At 37.9% G+C, this 17,640-nt stretch overlaps 1 protein-coding gene across 1 annotated transcript in view; it reads right to left on the bottom strand.

Annotated features, from left to right (window-relative positions):
• MYO5C (myosin VC) overlaps window positions 1–17,640 on the bottom strand; it is a 33,651-nt gene that overhangs the window by 10,552 nt on the left and 5,459 nt on the right. The window contains exons 6-29 of the mRNA XM_058033180.1: window positions 17,382–17,525; window positions 16,333–16,414; window positions 15,657–15,764; window positions 15,028–15,134; window positions 14,109–14,374; window positions 13,604–13,685; window positions 13,138–13,278; window positions 12,503–12,628; window positions 11,801–11,884; window positions 10,791–10,925; window positions 10,374–10,471; window positions 8,996–9,082; window positions 8,799–8,910; window positions 7,683–7,894; window positions 6,332–6,497; window positions 5,839–5,985; window positions 5,114–5,278; window positions 4,794–4,887; window positions 4,160–4,223; window positions 2,944–3,124; window positions 2,284–2,377; window positions 1,369–1,432; window positions 1,201–1,281; window positions 636–816 (exon numbers count right to left, since the gene is read on the bottom strand). Coding sequence (XP_057889163.1) covers window positions 636–816; window positions 1,201–1,281; window positions 1,369–1,432; window positions 2,284–2,377; window positions 2,944–3,124; window positions 4,160–4,223; window positions 4,794–4,887; window positions 5,114–5,278; window positions 5,839–5,985; window positions 6,332–6,497; window positions 7,683–7,894; window positions 8,799–8,910; window positions 8,996–9,082; window positions 10,374–10,471; window positions 10,791–10,925; window positions 11,801–11,884; window positions 12,503–12,628; window positions 13,138–13,278; window positions 13,604–13,685; window positions 14,109–14,374; window positions 15,028–15,134; window positions 15,657–15,764; window positions 16,333–16,414; window positions 17,382–17,525 — 3,021 coding nt within the window. The remainder of the gene's footprint in view (window positions 1–635; window positions 817–1,200; window positions 1,282–1,368; window positions 1,433–2,283; window positions 2,378–2,943; window positions 3,125–4,159; window positions 4,224–4,793; window positions 4,888–5,113; window positions 5,279–5,838; window positions 5,986–6,331; window positions 6,498–7,682; window positions 7,895–8,798; window positions 8,911–8,995; window positions 9,083–10,373; window positions 10,472–10,790; window positions 10,926–11,800; window positions 11,885–12,502; window positions 12,629–13,137; window positions 13,279–13,603; window positions 13,686–14,108; window positions 14,375–15,027; window positions 15,135–15,656; window positions 15,765–16,332; window positions 16,415–17,381; window positions 17,526–17,640) is intronic.

The raw sequence follows: 17,640 nt of genomic DNA, 5'->3' as shown, positions 1-17,640 counted from the left end.
TAATCAAATTGTTGGACTTTCCCACTACTACCATTGTTTTGTTCTAGTTTAAAGGAAATTACATTATGACTTTAATTTCCCTAGTTCAATTAACAGTGAAAAAACCCCCTCAACATTCCATAAAACAGTTACAAAAACAATATAATAAATAACCTTTCCTTTTATTTTCGATTTTTGTAACTCTTTTTTGAAAATATTTCCTCGATTATTTTTCAAAAAATGATATGGCATGTGCTGTCTTCTGGAACAGCACGAGTTCCTTGTGTCAGACAGTTTTGTACAGCACCAGGTGTCAGGCTCTGTAGCCGTGCCTGTAGCTGCTTTTAGAATGTGTAGCTGCCCTCTGGTGGGGAGAGCCTCAGAACTCTGAGAAGGCTTCAGAGAAAAATCTCAAATCAGGTTCATGCAAATGAAAAGGCAAAAAGTCTCTGTGAGGCTGCCCCAGCAGGCTGGACACTCAGACAGTAAATCTGGCTGTCTCCTTACACAGCACCCCAGCAGGCAGAGAGGGAGCCTCAGGGGTGGGCCTCCTTACATGGCCCTATTTGTTTGAGCCTTGAGATTTCAAAGACATGCCCACGATATTTGGAGAGCCACAAACACATCTGGGTTGTGCTTCTGCACCTGGACCTTACCAGATTTTCTGAAGTCAGCCTGCTAACTTCCAGCCTAATGCCATCGTTTATGTCATTTTCCTCTCGGAATAATTTCTGTAGATGATTAATATCTTGACTAAGATGTTCAACTTTAAAGTTCAAACCTTCAATCTCCTTCTCATATATTTCTTTCTGAGACTGGAAATGGCTTTCCAATACTCTGTTAAAACAAAAAGGAGAAAGAACATGGCAGATGTAGAATGACCTTGATTAAACGGGTCAAATTTAATACAAAGTGAAAACAAAGTACTGTGATTAACACAGAGATATTCCATTACATCACCTGTGCATTAAAGGAGTTGAAAGTTATGCATGATATCTCAGAGGAAACACATTTTCCTGACTGATACATCCACACTTATCTCACTGGCTTGGTAGAAGTTTATTCACCTTCTGAGTTTATATGCTCAGCTCATCATATAATGTAGTATTTGTTCATTTCCTTAACAGAAGTTCAGCATTGCACTGTAAAATTTGTTACCCACATGATTTATCTTCTAGGTCACAGCTTGGAGTTTTGCAAACACTGAAGAACTGAACTAACCTTGTGGCTTTTTTCAAGCCCTCATAAGCAAACCACAGTTCTCCATCCTCATTTAAGTGTTCCAGATCCTCTGTAGAGAGTCTAGAATGCAAGGCAGAACCATTAGTGTGCAGATGACCATAATGCATTTCTTAAGCTTTTCTGAAGATGTCTCATAAGGAAAATTACCTGCTTCTTACATCTTCAAAATCATAACTTTCAAGAAGCTGCTTTGTAACTTCTGACATCTTTTCTGGAAAAAAAACCCCACAAAGTTTATAAAATTCATTATTTTCTCTGCATGTTTCATTATTAGGATCAAACCATCCTCTTGCTAAATTTAACAAGGTTCTTCCCTGGTACTCAGTAAATATATCTGATTTACCACAGGAATACTATGAGGGACTCAGTTCTACTCTGGGACATGTAGGAGCATTAGGTTGATGTACCACCAATACTGGTTTTTTTTATTAAACTTTCAGTGCAAAGTTACATCCTCCTGCTCTGAATGTGGGCAACTCCTAGAGTTCTACAGATGATTTATCATCTTGTGCTAGGTTACTACATTAAATGCTGCAAATACAGGTTTGCTCTTTGACATTATTATCATTAAACAAAATTCACAATAGTAGTCCTTGTTAAGTACATTTTTCCAAAGAGAACCTAAATCAGCAAGTTATTTAAGCATACTTGACATTATTGGACCTAGCACAAACGACAGGACGAATGAAAACTAGATAATATACTGTTTACACATTTTTGGGTCCTTGTTAAACTCTAAGTGAAGTTTAAATTTTAGGTGAAGTTTAAATCATTAGTATTTATTTCTAAACACAAATGAGAAATGTCTGAAATTAGAGTTTCCTCAAAGGGAAAGGGATCAATCAGAGTTTCCTCAAAGGGAAACCCAGATCTTAGTGTTCAGTGACCACTTTGTACACTGTGTATATATATACATATACATATGGATGGATGGAATTAAACCACCATGGGATGGGAAAGAGAACTGGAGTTCTGTCATAGCTGACATTGAAGAGATCAATTTAAACTGGCCTGGCTCAACTGCACTTAAGAATTCCCTGCACTGTCTGGTATGTAGCTTACCCCTCAATTCTCTCTTCTGTGAGTGGGCCTGCTTTTCAACATCCAGTTTCTGTGTCTGAAGAAGTTCAATTTCCTTTTGCAACTCAGGTATTTTCTGAATCAAACAGAAATCATATACTGAGACAAGGAGGGGATGACGAGGGCAGAGTATCAGTTAAATCAGAATTATAATTCAGAACAAGTTAATAAGGTGAAAAGCGTAAAATGTGTTGTGTTCTTAGGCATCAGAGCAGAACAGTAATGTGAGGTACTGAAAAAAAGGTGTTTGCGCCATGGAATTGACTCAGAGAACAAAAATGTAACTTTACAGTAATTTAAGGTTTAATTTATAAACTACATGTATGGAAAATCCCCTGAGAAATGAATACTTTCTCAGGAAAATGGAAGGGAAAACAGATCTATATATTCAAATTTATAAATATTAAAGCACAATTACTCTTGAAAACATGCACTTGTTACTGCAAGCACTAACTTGCATTGTCTACTACACTAAAACAATGCAATGTAGTGATGTACCAAATACAGCTTATTAACTACAGCTTCTTCTAAAAATGGACTGGAAATAAAAAAATTAGTGAAGATAATCTATAAACAAAACATGCACATTCTCCACTTGCTTTCTCTAGCAAGGACTCCAAAATGAAATGAGTCACACTTTACCTGTGCTTGTTTTGTAAGCTGGCCTACTTCCATTTTCAAGCTGTCCTGAGTGATAATTTCTTGCTGAATTTGTTGCTGTAGTTGAGTTTTTTCTTCTTTCAAGATCTTAATTTCTCCCTTGAGCAGTTCAATCTCCTTTTCATAGTCCTGCTTCTGGTTTTGGAAATTTTTCTCAAGTATCCTAATTCACACAATGAAAAGGTAATTTTATTCATCTACATTCATAAGTGAAAAAGTGGGCTTTGTTTTAGTTTTAATTTGAAGGACATACTTCCTTGAAGAACACTTAAATGAACCATAATTACTTGAAAATGCCATCGTACATCCTCAGAACCCACCCACATAATGGATGATAATGGGAGGAGAACATCCCAGTATTTTCTTACAGTTTTAGTAATATTCAATTTTCCTTTACAGTTTCCAGAATATTTCTGCTGGATTGGCTTCCAGCATCACACAGGTAATGAGCAAACCAGAAATACTAGGAAAAGAAATCCTCTCAATGTAGTCTGAGGGTACTGGCAGCAGAAATCAGAGTGAGCTGGAGCACCACAGAGCTTCCAGCCCTCAGGAGCAGTGACTTATTGCTCTCTTCACACTTGAGAGAACAGCACTTCTCTGGTACTGAAGGTTCTCTGTCTTGGACTGGAAAAGTTATTGGGAAATAAACACTTGATCCAAGAAAAGCATGCTGAAAGCAACAGCCATTTGTTGATTAATAATAGGATTTTTACTGCAAATTAAATACCTAAAGGGGAAAAAAAAAAGATTTTCCATTGTATTTTTAACTGAATGTCCTTTACAAACACTGCCTTTCCCTCACACTGAATCCTTCCATTCTGTCCTTTCATATTCAGTTCTCAGGAGTTCTGACTGGTGTGGCCATCAGCTGCTCTTCCATTCCTGACCAGATTCTGAGGACATCTCCAAAGAAACCATTACCACCAGAGTTGCCTTTCAATTCTCAAAGACACAAGAAAAGACAAGAAATTGCAAAAGCAACAACAGTCTGATTTCCTGCATATGACTCACTCACAAACAAGGACGTGCTTTTCCTAAACTCTGCATGAAGTACTTCAGTACCAGCACTAATGCCCAAGAACATGGACAGATTCCTGACTGATGCCAGCATAATACGTTTGCAGAAGGAGAAAGAAATGTAGGGAAAAAGAAAAAATGAATGCTGTTTCAAAGAAATAAAACTCAGGTTACATACATTCGCTGGTTTTCTTCTTTTTGTACATCATTGAAGAGTTGCTGTGTGAGCTCATCCATTTTCTCTGTCAAAAAATATTTTAATATTTCTAAGACCTTCATGTAACTGTGTCATTTATTAAAAAAGCACAGCCATGATGTGAAGTTTTGTTTTAATAAGTAATCCTTAACATATTCCGAGGCTGAAATTAGTCTCTCAAGGGCCAAAAATTATCACAGTACATTTATTAAGTAATGCTATAGAAACAAAAATATTCTGAAGCACCAAATTGTGCAATTATTAATCTAAAGTATACTTGATCTCATGTGGTGCCTGTGTCCTATGAAATTAGATTCCTAAAAGTAGTGTATTAAAGGAAGCAAGGATGAAGCTACACTTTGAAGGAGTACATGTGTATGAAAAAGGACATGCAACAGGAGGAGAGGTCCTGCTACTGAAAGAACAAATTTAACTATTAAATAAAAAGAAGTTGCACACTTGTGCTATGCATTCTAAGCAATAGAAGGACCAACTTGAAATTTACTTCAATTTCAGCATTTATATTGCATTTATTAGAACAAAAGTAATTTATTTTTGCTGAAAAAATGACTTTACCCCACTATAACTCCTTTGAAACTCCCTTTAGTTATTGTACCTTTCATTTCCTCAGTTTTTTCTTGGAGTTTTATTTCTAAGGTCTCCTTCTGTTCTTGTAATTCTTTATTCTGATTCTCAAGTTTAAAGATTTTCTGTACAGGCAAAAAGTAAGCAAATATACAAATTACAAAGGAGGAAGAAAGAGGTCTAAGAAGATCTTACATTTAAAGAAGCATAAATGGAGTGTCTTCCTTTCCTGCTGCCTCCCCCACAAAAGAGTATGGTTACTTAGAAACTCTCAAATCATGGATTTGATAAATTCAGTAACTGAAAACATTAATTAAGAATAAAAGCACACAGATGGCAATTATAACTTACCTGCTCACTGTCCTCTTTATATTTTTTCCCTTTCTCTTCATATGTTCTCTTTTGAGCAGTTAATTTTTCGAGTTCTGATTCAAGTTTCTGAATTGTATCCACGTCATTCATATGAGCTGAAGCCAGATTGGTCAATCGTTCCAGCAAGCCATGATTTTCTCTACTCTGCAATGAGCAGGACAGGATAAAAGGGAACAGAAAAATGCAGTCAAACTGTTCCATAGAATTTTAAAGGGAGTACTTGACCTACTTCTGCTCACCATCCCATGGTTTCAGTCATGATTATTTCAACCCAGGACTGTTTCTGTCAACTAGATGAAAACTTCCATTTTAAAGATTATTTGGCTGGAATGGCTCTCAAAAATAATTTGCAAAATAAACATAATTTTGAATTCCCCAAAGTTACAAAACATGTTGTACCAGAGGAATATCTTGCACATCCTTCATCCTAACACTAACAACCCCATCCAGAGACTGGATGGACTTAAAAAACAGTAAAAAAAACCAAAAAGGTAATTGCAGACTCTTCTGATTTACATAATTAACCCAAAAATACAAGGAAACCCTAGATGGCTTTTTCTACCCTGGGTGTAGAAAGCCTAGTAATTTATTATAGAGGACCATAACCCTTACATATTCTCCTGTCCTCTCAACTCAACATCTTTGACTAGAGCAAACAGGATAAAAAACTTGGTACAGATCAGAAGCTGACTGCTTCCCCTCACCTGTTCTTCTATCCTTTTCTGCAGCTGCTGGACTCTGTATGAGAGCTGGATATTCAACACGAAGCGCCGAATGTTCTGGAACCTGCGCCTGGCCAGCCACGCACGGGCGTACTTCTGCAGAACCACAGCCTTCTGCTCCTCACGCATCTGTAAACAAAGGATTAGCATCCCTCTGTAATTAGCTCAACCCACAGCAATTATAACAGCCTGTGAGTCTACACACTGCTGAGGACAACGCAGCTCAGGGAAATATCAAATATTGAAATATCCAGACTGCAGACACATTTAAGCCACTGTAGTAATCACAATAAATGGTCTGCATCCAGCATAAACCAGACAGAGATCTTGGTCAAAAACTAAAAAAACAGAGCAGAAGATACGAGAACCAGACATGAAAAAGGTAAAGTATAGGAATAATTGCTATTGTGTTCATCTTTTTTACAGAGCATGAGTTGCTTCCAGTTACTGAAATCAGATGTTTGATAGGCTGTACCTTGCGATACTTTTTTCTTGCTAGAAATCCTCTCGTGTAAGCTTGGATTGTTACAGCAGCCACATGGATGAGCTGGCAAAGTCTACGGACGAGGTAACCCCGACAGTATTTCTGAATGACTATAGCTGCCCACGTTTCCTTCAGATTTCTTGCAGTTATAGCTTGCCTTAATTCAAAAGACAATAAAATTTACATAGATTGGATTTCTCATGCTCATTGCTTTGGTCAGTCAAATTGCATACACACACACAAAAAAGAGGAGATATCAAAATCAGGTATCCATTATCAAAAACACAGCTTGTTCTTCAACTAAAGTGAAGGAGAGGGAGTTACCCACAACTTTTAAATGTGTCCACAAGCATTTGTTCTGATGGTCTCTTTATGAAAACCGCCCAGCCTACACAGAGCCATCTTTCATTCTGCTTTGACAATGCCTGGTGAATTTTCTTTGCAATAATTTGTCCACACTAATCCATACACCCCTGGATTCTTCCCTGGCTCTGAAGTTCAGCAGAAAGCCCAACTGGGACAGTTATTATCAGCTAAGGACTGAGCTTACAGGCAGACAGACCCCTTGGGGATCTGGTAGATGGAAACCTGTTGGGGTACTTCTCTCATATCAGCTGAATAATTTGAACACGTTCAATTTCATAATTACAATCAAGAGGAAATGGAAATACAATTGTGGGTATCCTTAAAATTAGAGGGTTTTGGGAAAGCTGCAAAAGGCAGGCCTCAGAGACAGCAGAACTCTGATTAGAGTTAAGCAGTAGCCATAAGATTGGTCAGCAGAAAAATTATGTAAGAAGTAGAAAAGGACAAATAGAACAATGGTCTGTGTATTAACACTGGTCTAGAACAGCTCCCTAAGCTGCAGAAAAGTGTATCTAGTGAGATATTAGGAAGTTCTAAGCTTAATAATGGAGATCTGTGCATTGTGTCTTAAGGCTTACAAGCAGGTGTTGTATTTGAAATAAGCAAGCTTTGTTTTAACCGAAGGAATGTGTGCCTATAGTGGTTGGATGAACTACTGTCAGTGTGCTTTTGCTTTGTGTGATTGGTCAAAAAACTTCTAAAGTCAGTTGTAACATTAAGTTCTTGGTCTGCTGCCTGGGATGTGAGCTGCTGGCATCTTCCCATTGTCATAACCATGCAATGAGACTGATGCTGGAAAATACAACAGCTCAAGGCACGTTCCCAGCAGTCCCGTCCCATTTGTGATTTGCACACAGCCCCCAGCCGGCGATCAAACCCGAACCGCTCTTTGATAAACCCTCCCCTTGGGGCAGCAGCTGGCCCGTGTGAGCCCCAGGCAGGCCAGGCCCGGGTGCCCGGGCGGGCAGGGTGGTACCTGACGGTGCGCTGCCCGCGGTAGTACTGCTGCACGGTGAGCGCCGCGCCGCGCAGGGCCAGGAAGCGCCGGCGCTGCAGCCAGCCCCGCACGCGCCGCTGCAGCAGCGTGCACGCCTGCCGCAGCCTGTCCGAGCGCAGCTTCTCCAGGTAAGCCACCTGCCCCGCCCGGAAAAATATCTTTGTTCTCCCAAACTGATACTGGTTAGGATCCTGAAAGAGAAAACAGTAGGTTTGTTAAGCTTTTAGCTTATTTTTGTAGGCCAGATATTCTCTTCCTTTTATAAATTGTCACTTCAGGCAAGCTCTGCTCCAAGACACCATCTTCCTAAATAAGAATATCCTCTCTGCCTGGTATGCAGATAGCAGTACACAGGGGGAAAACCCACTTAGCAGGAAAGACACAGAGAACAACATCAAAAGTTGTACACTCATGATCTAAAATTAAAGGGAGGCTCTGGACTTATCATCAAGGCCTTAAAAGCAACCTCTTCACCTCCTCCTACAAATCTGGTTCCATGGGCTCAGCAGCAACTTTTGATGCACCTTTCTAGCCTGGAACCAGTGAGCTGTGTGAGCAAAAACTCGAGGTGAGGCTGCTTTTAGGTTCCAGCTCTCCCCCTTGACCTGTGCCAGGGCTACTCAGCAAGTGTGCCTGTGTTTGGTGTCCCACATCTCTGAATCTGAGCTCAGTCCCTGACCAGGACCAGCCTCACCACCACAGGCTCATCTAACAAAGAGAAGCAATGTGCAAAATAGCAGATTTTTGAACAGCTCTCCAATAAGCTGCATTCCACCATCAAAACCCACCTTGTGCTTGTAATACTTGACAAATGTATAACATTTACTGTTTACTGGTTTATAAATACAGGATCTCTTCCATTTTGCAAGTGACAATATTAAGCACAGAGTGGTTAAATTCTCTATGGCCACATCATGACAGTCACAGCACAAGGCTACTTACCCACAAGCCTGTTTACAGCACAGTAAATCAGGAAAAACAACAATAATGTAAATACCTTTCCTGCCTGAGGAGAGATACTACCCTTGGCAAAAGAGACCTTTTATTACTAACAGATGCTGTAATACATCTATTGGCTGGTGCAGACAAACCAACCTGGATCAGCCTCTGCAAAACAATCTTGCAAATCTGTTTCTTGTCATTTATGGAGAGCTCCGGCTGTGTCATAAGAATGCTGTAACGGCTGAAAAACTCAATGTAAGTCCACCTGGAAAATTAGAAGTTAACAAATTAATTTCATTAACAGACAAGTAGGTGTTTTTTGGCACAGGAAGGCTCACTGCTATCCCTACCTGGATGGGTAGCTCTGTGCACTAATCCGAATCGTTTCCAAAACACCACATGCTCGCAGCTGCTGAGCAACTCTCTTGGAATCAAACCTAAAAAAAAGCAGTGTTATACTTTGCATTTCTGCTGGGTTTGCCATGCTGTAATAATTAGAACCATTCTACCAACTGGATTTGTATTTCTGCTCATAGGACACAAAGCTCTCTGCTTCTCATATAGCGTCTTACTCCATACCACACATTAAAAAGATAAATATATAAAAAAATCTGGGTTTTCTGTTTCTTTCTCAAAACCAAAGACTGTATTTATTTATCTCACTAAAATTCCTATTTCCTTTCAGTATTAACTGTGGCAGTTCATAGCAGCAAGTGGTAAAGAATAGTTCCACTCTCAACACAAAACATACACAGAAATAAACCCCCTCAACAGCCCATTAGGAAGAAACTCACCAGGTATTTTTTATCCCATTCATTATGAATAAATCTGGACTTGCTCATTAATAACCTGGGTTCAAAATTACAAACACAAGGCATGGAAAGTCCCTTTCCTGCTCTGGACCAGAGCTGATTTGCCCACAGAGCTCACCACCAGTGTCAATGCAGTACTAGCCAAGAGAGCCCTGCGGCTGGCAGATGGCTACAGCATTCTTTCAGAAGCTCTTGGTGCACTCTTCTAGTCTAATTCTGACATATTTTTACATTATCCAAGCAATTTCTGCCCTCACTGCAGGATCATGAGAGCTCACTGCAGTGATAGCGATATAATATCAGCAGTAACGTGTTTTGCATGGAAAGATTTTGTCTGGCTACAGAAAATGAGCTAACATACTTAAAAGATTGCATTTAGAATCAAAGCTGGCCTCTTCCCTCCTACTCATATAAGATAAAGGCTTTAATTTCATTTGTCAGTGCACTGCCTGCCAGCTGGAAGTTGTATAGCTGACATCAGTGTGCTTCCACAGGTCTGCCCAGAAAGAGACCAACAGCTGCATCAAAGTTAACTCCTACTCACAGGTTAGTGGTTACCCATCTGCTCACAGGAACTATGAAAACTATCTGCCACATTTGACTGTATTAAAACATTAAAATTACATAAAAGTTACATAAAATTACATAAAATGTCCTGACAAATACACAAGCACTAGTATATAACTTGAAAATTATTAAGTTAAAGGAATTTTATGGTAACAATAATGACACTTAAATATTCAATTTCTGTAAGAAGACAATATTTTTTTCAAATTCAGTTATCTGGAAATGAAAACCATGTTCTGTATGGGAAGTTTCTCCACAATAAGAGTTTAGCTTGCTGACACACCACTACAGTGATACAGAAAACCAAGCTGAACAAACTAACATAGTCACTCAAAGGCAATTTACTTACTCAAAAGGCAATTTCTCATCATTTGGCTTTATGCATCTCACATAATGAGGAGTGGTTGCATTGAGTGTCACCATAAGCAAAGACAAAGAATTCCTGAACTGGAAAATATAAGACATAAGAGTTTTGCTAATGAGACATTTCAGTAAAAAGTCAGTCTTGGTCTTTTAGTTATTTGGTAGATTTTGGCTGGACACTGGAAAATAAGGTTTAGATCTTAAATGCAGGAAACTGAAGACTGTGGCTGTACCCAACAGCGTCTTGTATATAAAATAAACACACCTCTTATACCCAGACCTGGAGCACTGCTCTGTGGCTCCTGCTGTCCTGAGAACTGGACAGTCCCCCATGAACAGTGACAGACTGCCCAGCATTTCCCAGCAAGTGCAAACACCACAGAATAGCAGGTCTGGGGGGTACCTTACTGCCCACAGTGGTCCGGAGCTGCTTGTTGGGTGATTTCAGAACAGGTCTGGCAGATTTGATGTTTATAGTTGAACTGAAAGGTGAGATGGACACTGGACTGTCTTGAAAAAAATCTGCACACAGATGAAACTAAAAGTGTGGTGAAAGAACCAGAATTAAACACCGTGTAAATGCAGCATCATTTGAATCAAAATTACATTTACTATACCATAAAATGCAAACTCCTCAATACTTAGGCCAGGTATTGCAGGATTTTGAACTGGGTATCAAACAAACAACAACTGAAAAAAGAGTTGCAATGATTCTGAGTCTATTGTGCAGCACTCACACATTTCACACACAGAACTCAACATCTGTGAAAGCAGCCTTCAAGAGCTATTTCAATATAAGCAAATATGGACATAAATACAGAGCAGAGCTAAAAATAAGAGCACTTAAGGCTGTGTTTTCGCAATATGCAATTTAAATTAAGAATATGTTTTCAGGTCAGACGAAGCTAGCTTAAGAATAATCCTGAAGTCTCAAGGCTACAGACTTCAAAAGGACAAGCAGGTGGGAAGTGGCAGGCACACATAAGACACCTGATGTTTTCCTTGCCCTGGCATTCTCCTAATCTCTTTTGAAGAATAAACAAAGGCAGTTGTTAATGATAAACCCCCTATCAAAGCTGCATGTAATGACTACAGGAGAAAAAAAAAAGCTTTTCAGTTATAGGGATTACAAAATGCTCTTGAAGTGAGATATTAAAAGAAAACTCCAACATAACTAGCAAAGTAAATGCACATATATGAAGGAAGTGGAACACTGTGTTTTTTCATCCTGTATATTATTTGATGGTAAAAATATACAGTTCTATAATATTAAATAAATTAATACAAAATAAGACTGATTTATTCAACCTATTAAAAATTTGTATGTCAGAAGGAACATTTTAAAATCAGATCTGAATTAATTAAAGTAAAATCACGTATTCAGAAGATTAGTCATTACTGTTTGTCACAAACCTTGCTCTCTTTCAAGATTTCAACCAATACTTCGTGTACTGTATCTCTGTTTTTTTCCAGAAATCCTTCACATTTATATTCTACCTGTGCAAACAGGTGAAATCATTAACTTTTCAGCAACACATAAGCAAACAGTTAGCAAAACAATAATTTTTACTCTCCCAACTGTGGTAGCCAAGAGCTCTTTATTAATCTCAAACATGATGACTGAAACTCTGCTGTTCCTAATTCCATTATCTCAAGATTACACACATGCATCCTGAAAATTTAGAAGCAGGAGAAACTGTCAGAATCCAAATCCTTCTGCCTTCATTAGGAACTTCTTTCCTCCTTTCTTCATTATTCTATGATTTCAAATCAAGGCAGCAAAAAGGAATACTACATCTGAAATGTAAATAACTGAGACTAAAATGTCTATGAGCTACAACTATAACTGTTCCATTTATACATTCTATTATTTTTCTGCTTTTTATCTTGATGATTTATTTTTCTGCTCTTAAATTCATTATCTTAAGGACTTTTTACATTTAAATGTCATGTTACAGGCAGTACTACCAATAAACAAATAGCACTATTGGAGATCAATTTTATAGAAGTTCCAAATAGGTGTGGCTAATATATCTTATTTCCTACATTTGTTTTTTTTCTGAATGAGCAACTGCTAGAAGCACAGGGAACAATACTGGGTTGTTTACACTGTACCTTATCAGCAAAGTGTTGAATGATGAAAGAAGTGTTTGACATCCTTGGCTTTTCAAAGAGTGCGTTTTTATTGACAAAATTATTGTACAGCTTTTGAAGCCAGTTTTCATCTTTTCCATGAGGCAACTGTAAGAATAAGAAGGGCAATCTCTTTAACAAACTGGGCTCTTGGAGCAGCAGAGCTGCTGATGGCAATGAACACTCTGCATACAGTGAATTACAAGGCCTGATAACCAGTTCTTGCCTCTTCAGACCCACCAGTAGCAAATAATTTTTGGAAAGAAATTTGTATTAATCCACAAGGTTTTGTATCAAAAGCAGTGATATGTGGACTAACTAAATTAAAAAAAATATTGGTGGAAGAGCTCCCTGGGGACTGAGCAGTCCAAATTCCTGCTTGGGGCAGGACTGGCAGCAGCAGACTGCTGTTTGCCCTGCAGGGCAGGAGGGGAGGAAGGATGAGGATCCCACTGCACTCCTGCCCAGCCTGCTCCAGTCCTGCCCTTGTAAAAATCTATATAGTTGTGGTTTTGGTTTTTGGGTTTCTTTTTTTTTTTTTTTTTTTTTTTTTTTTTGTTTGTTTGTTTGTTTTGTTGTTGTTGCTGTTTTTTTTTAATGAGCAGATATTAAATTACCAAGCATTCTTCATCCAGAAGTTCTAAAATTCCCATTTTAGCTTCAATAAGGTCAATGACAGGCTGGTTGTCATAAAAGTCTATTAAAGTCCATGGGATATCTTCCTTCATATATTCTTCTTGTTCAAGTTTAAAGACATGCTGGATTTGCAAAAATTATGAAAACATAAAGAAGGTTACAATTAAGGGAAAATAAGTACAGTGTCTGCATGTGCATAATTGTTGTATACATAAGAGAGAAAAAGTTATATTTTGGAGTATATTGTATGTCTGTCTGTAAGAAAATAAACTTCTAAATTTTCATTTATATATGTGTACCTATGCTTACATATAAAAATAAAATATTTTTATTTATTAGTGGATAGTCACTATCCAGAAATATCCATCACTCAATCACAAATAGCATTTACTAATATCCACCCTGAAGCAAAATAAGATAAAGAACTGCAACAAAAAAAGAACATACCAGGTTAAATTGCTGCTGTAGTTTTTCATTAGCATAATTGATACAAAATTGTTCAAAACTGTTCACATCAAATGTTTCAAATCTGAAACACAATTCAAATAAGAAAAAAAAATCCTATGACATCAAAATCAAATGGCAGCATCCCTGAAACTCTTTGGAGATATCCTAATGTTTCGAGGACAATTAACTAATGGTAAGACTAATGAAGATGCTAAGAAATCTCAAAACTTCTCTAAAAGCTAATGTTAGCAGACATAATAAAGCTAAAAATCCAGAGTTAAATATAAAAGTATCATGTCAGAAGCTAAATTTAAACCTCATTCACAAAAAAAAAAAAAAAAGGTATTTATAGTAGCAGAGGATTTCTACCAATCTGGGTGCTAAAGAACTTACATGACCATGACCTTTTAGTAAAACAAGCCCTCCAAATTCATTACCAGCACAAAAAAGTGCCTTTTTAATCTACTCCAAAGAAAAGGCACTCTGTTTCCAGAGACATTCTTACCCATAAATATCCAAAACACCAATGAAGGTGTGCTGTTTGCCAGGGAACTGCAGAGCTTGGTTAATTCTTTCCACAATGAAGTCAAATAAATGGGAGTAGATCTTCTTTGCCAGGGCATCCCTGGCATTGACAGCCTGGGCCCTTGTCATGGGCTTCACCACGGTCTCTGAGGTGGTGACAATCTTCCTGTGGCACAGCCACCGCGCCATTTTGTCACAGTTTAAATCCAGAAGCTCACAGAATATACTGAGGTGTTTGTCTTCCATCTTTAAAGAAGATCAACACATATTATTAGGGTACATTTAATTCTTCAGCTGTCTTTAACTTTTTAATTCTTTAACTGTGAAATCTTTGCTCTGCTGCCACCAAGCTATGATTTTTAGTTTTACATAGGCAAAGGGCTGTATTTATTTCTTCATCTGGCAAAATAGCAAGATGAGCTAAAGTAAATAATACTAGATAGAACTCCTGATATAGGAGAGAAACACTTGGAGTGGATGAGATGTTTTGGATTAAGACCCTGAAAGAAAGTTACTTTGGTCTATTTTTAGGTGTTATTGCCTTTTAGACTTGCATAGCTTGCTGGGAAACATTCTGAGCAGCTTTGACTATGTTCTGGTTCCTGCATCCTGCAGAGAGTTCCAAAATGGATTTTCCAGCAGCTGTGGATCAATTGGATATGGAGTACTCTTAGCCACACTTTGCCTTTTGTTAAGACTTTCTGAAGCTGGGCACAGAACAGCATCTGTGTGAACACTCACTGCTGTTCCACACAGATGGAGATGGAGAAATCAATCAAGCTTAGTGCACCAGATTTAATGCTGCTCTGAGCCCCAGAGAGGAGAGAAACTATTGCTAAAGCACTTCTGGCATAAAATAGAATAGAAAATGTTGGTATCTGAGTGAGCTACTTCCTTACACTGATGGATGATCTTTCATCTCCAACAGCTGCTATTTCCACATTGCCCAAGTGCAGGATTGCTGCCAGCATTTTAAAAACATCCATCTGAAAATCCCTCTTCAGACCTAAAAAAACATTCCTTAATTATTCGAAATACACAGAAACAGCACAATTAATTAAAGCAGAACAATGCTGGGTGACCTGCTTTGTTGTGCAGCCAAGAATTGTACAGCATCTCTGCAGAGTAGGATGCAAATCCTTGGTTCTGCCAATTTTCTGCCTGTCTGATCTGATGATAGATTGGGCATAAGTTCCTGTACCTCCCCAAGCGCCAGCTCAAGTCTGATTTAGCTTTTACATAAGCTTTTACTGGGGCAAAGAAGCTTCCAATTCCACTTCTGCCACAGCACGTTAGTTTATGGCCAAGCAGACTCCAGTCCTCAATGCTTCTGACCAGTAACAATTAACACCAGTTGCTAATTGCTCCTGCCCAGCACTTCAAAAGCAGACCAACCACAATGGACAAGCTGTGAAAAAACCTATTTTGGTAATTACTACTAACATTTTGGACATTTCAGAAACAATAAACCTTTGCTCATTTCACGAAAAAAAAAAAATCTACTGAAAATGCATCCCTAAGAATTTACCCAGTAAGGCAAATGTCTTCTGAGTCTCCACCATATTTGCTCTGTCATCAACCCCTTCTATTACAGTGCTGCCACCCATTCGTGTGTAGTTAAACTCTTCTGCACTTCCTGTAGAAAAGAAGCAAATCTTGTAATTCTGCAAAAATTGGGGACTGGGGAGAGCACTTGTTAAAACTTCTGTAATACGAAAAAATTAAAGGTGCTGTCAGATAACAACGTTGCAATGATGAGCTAGAGGTCCTCTTTTTTCTGAGGGAAATCCATGTGCCCAGCTCAGTTAAGCTGACACAAATTCATCATTCCTAGAAATCTTAATATCCATCTAATAAACAAACCGGAATGGAGACTGTAAACGTACAGCCAAATTCTCCTTCTACCTGCTTCTCTGTAGATAAATGAATCAAGTCCCTAAGCTGTCATCTGTCACTACAGGAATTTTGAGAATAAGATTTCCAAAGACACTCAGGTACTTGATTGTGCACTATTTGAGTTTCCAGGGATTTGCTACCAAGTCCAAAACCAGCAGGATTAACAGCTAAGTGACTTTAAAATGCAGGTCCTGTTTTAAGGCTGTGAGATTTATGCTGTAATGCACTAAACATCCTAGCACTTGAAAACCAAGCCTTAAAATGCTGCACTGCAAAACTGAAGAGCAGGTTATTTTCTTGAGACCTACCCAATTTAAGATGTTCATATTCAGGTTGCATAGCAGATGCACACAACTGATAAAATATATGGTAGTTCCTTTCATTTTCTGACTGTAAAATAAAGCAAAGAGTAACACCACAGAAAAAAAAGATTAAAAACAAAATGAAGAAACAAACTGAAAAACACCTGATATTCAACACTACTGTAAAGTGATAATAACAACTAAAGGCTAAATTCTGCTGCAACATGGGTTAGCAAAGAAATTGCTTATTATTATTCAAATGGCCCATCTTAGCAAGAGCTTTGAAAGTGATACATTCAAGTATACTTTATTTCCACTGCCAATATGCATAGTTCTTTCCCCAAGGATGTTAATAATTTCTTCAGCTTGAACAACCATCTACTAATGAGAACTGCCAAATGCTGTAACAAAAAGATGTGTAGGAGTGTCAGCTGAAACACTGCCCTGTGGGAACTCAAAAAATTCTCCATTTTCAAACCATCCTTCAGGACAGAAGATATACAGAAGTATTTTTCAGTGTACATAAAAGTTACAATACTACTAAAAAAGAAACCTTTGTAAAAACCATTTTATAAAATTAAATACCTTCTTTAGTATATTATCATAAGCCATGACACTGAAGTGAGTCACATAAAATAAGCCTTGGCCTTATAAATTTTCAGCCATTTTTTCACTCAGACTCTCTCTGCCCTGTATATGCTGTTCCTTTCCAGATACAATTGGTCTCTGTTACTGTTGTAACCACAAGTTACAGATTTCTCAAATATTTCTTGCATTTTTCAGGGAATTGTCTCTGAGCAGCATTCTTCACTTTACATAAGGAAGAACATGGAATAAAGTAATTAATCATACATAATATTAGCTTCTGTTAAAAAATAAATCAAATGCTGATTGGATACACTTCAGAACTTCACATAATATTTTCTATATAGAACTGGTATAGTGCATCAGTGCATTGATATATATTGATATATTTATATATATATAAATATTGATATATATTGATATATTGATAAATATATAGTCAATATATTGACATTGACTATTTTACCCACCTGAAATACAACTCTGGATTTCTCAAGCAGGTATGTTCTCATGTTAGCTCCAATGATTTGGTAACTCCGATCAAAACTGATTTCAGTGTATTTCCCAAATCGACTGCTGTTATCATTCCGTGTGGTTTTTGCATTGCCCACAGCCTACAAAAATTATAAACTTTTACAATTTGCTTTACTCACATCTCTCATAAGAATAACTTTGTCAAAACTTGAGTCAACCACAAGTTTCTAAAATCAAAGGTGCTCAGGGATCAAT

Source organism: Melospiza georgiana, chromosome 13 (genome assembly GCF_028018845.1).
Source record: "Melospiza georgiana isolate bMelGeo1 chromosome 13, bMelGeo1.pri, whole genome shotgun sequence".
Lineage (NCBI taxonomy): Eukaryota > Metazoa > Chordata > Aves > Passeriformes > Passerellidae > Melospiza > Melospiza georgiana.
This window is presented reverse-complemented; position numbering and strand designations above follow the sequence as displayed.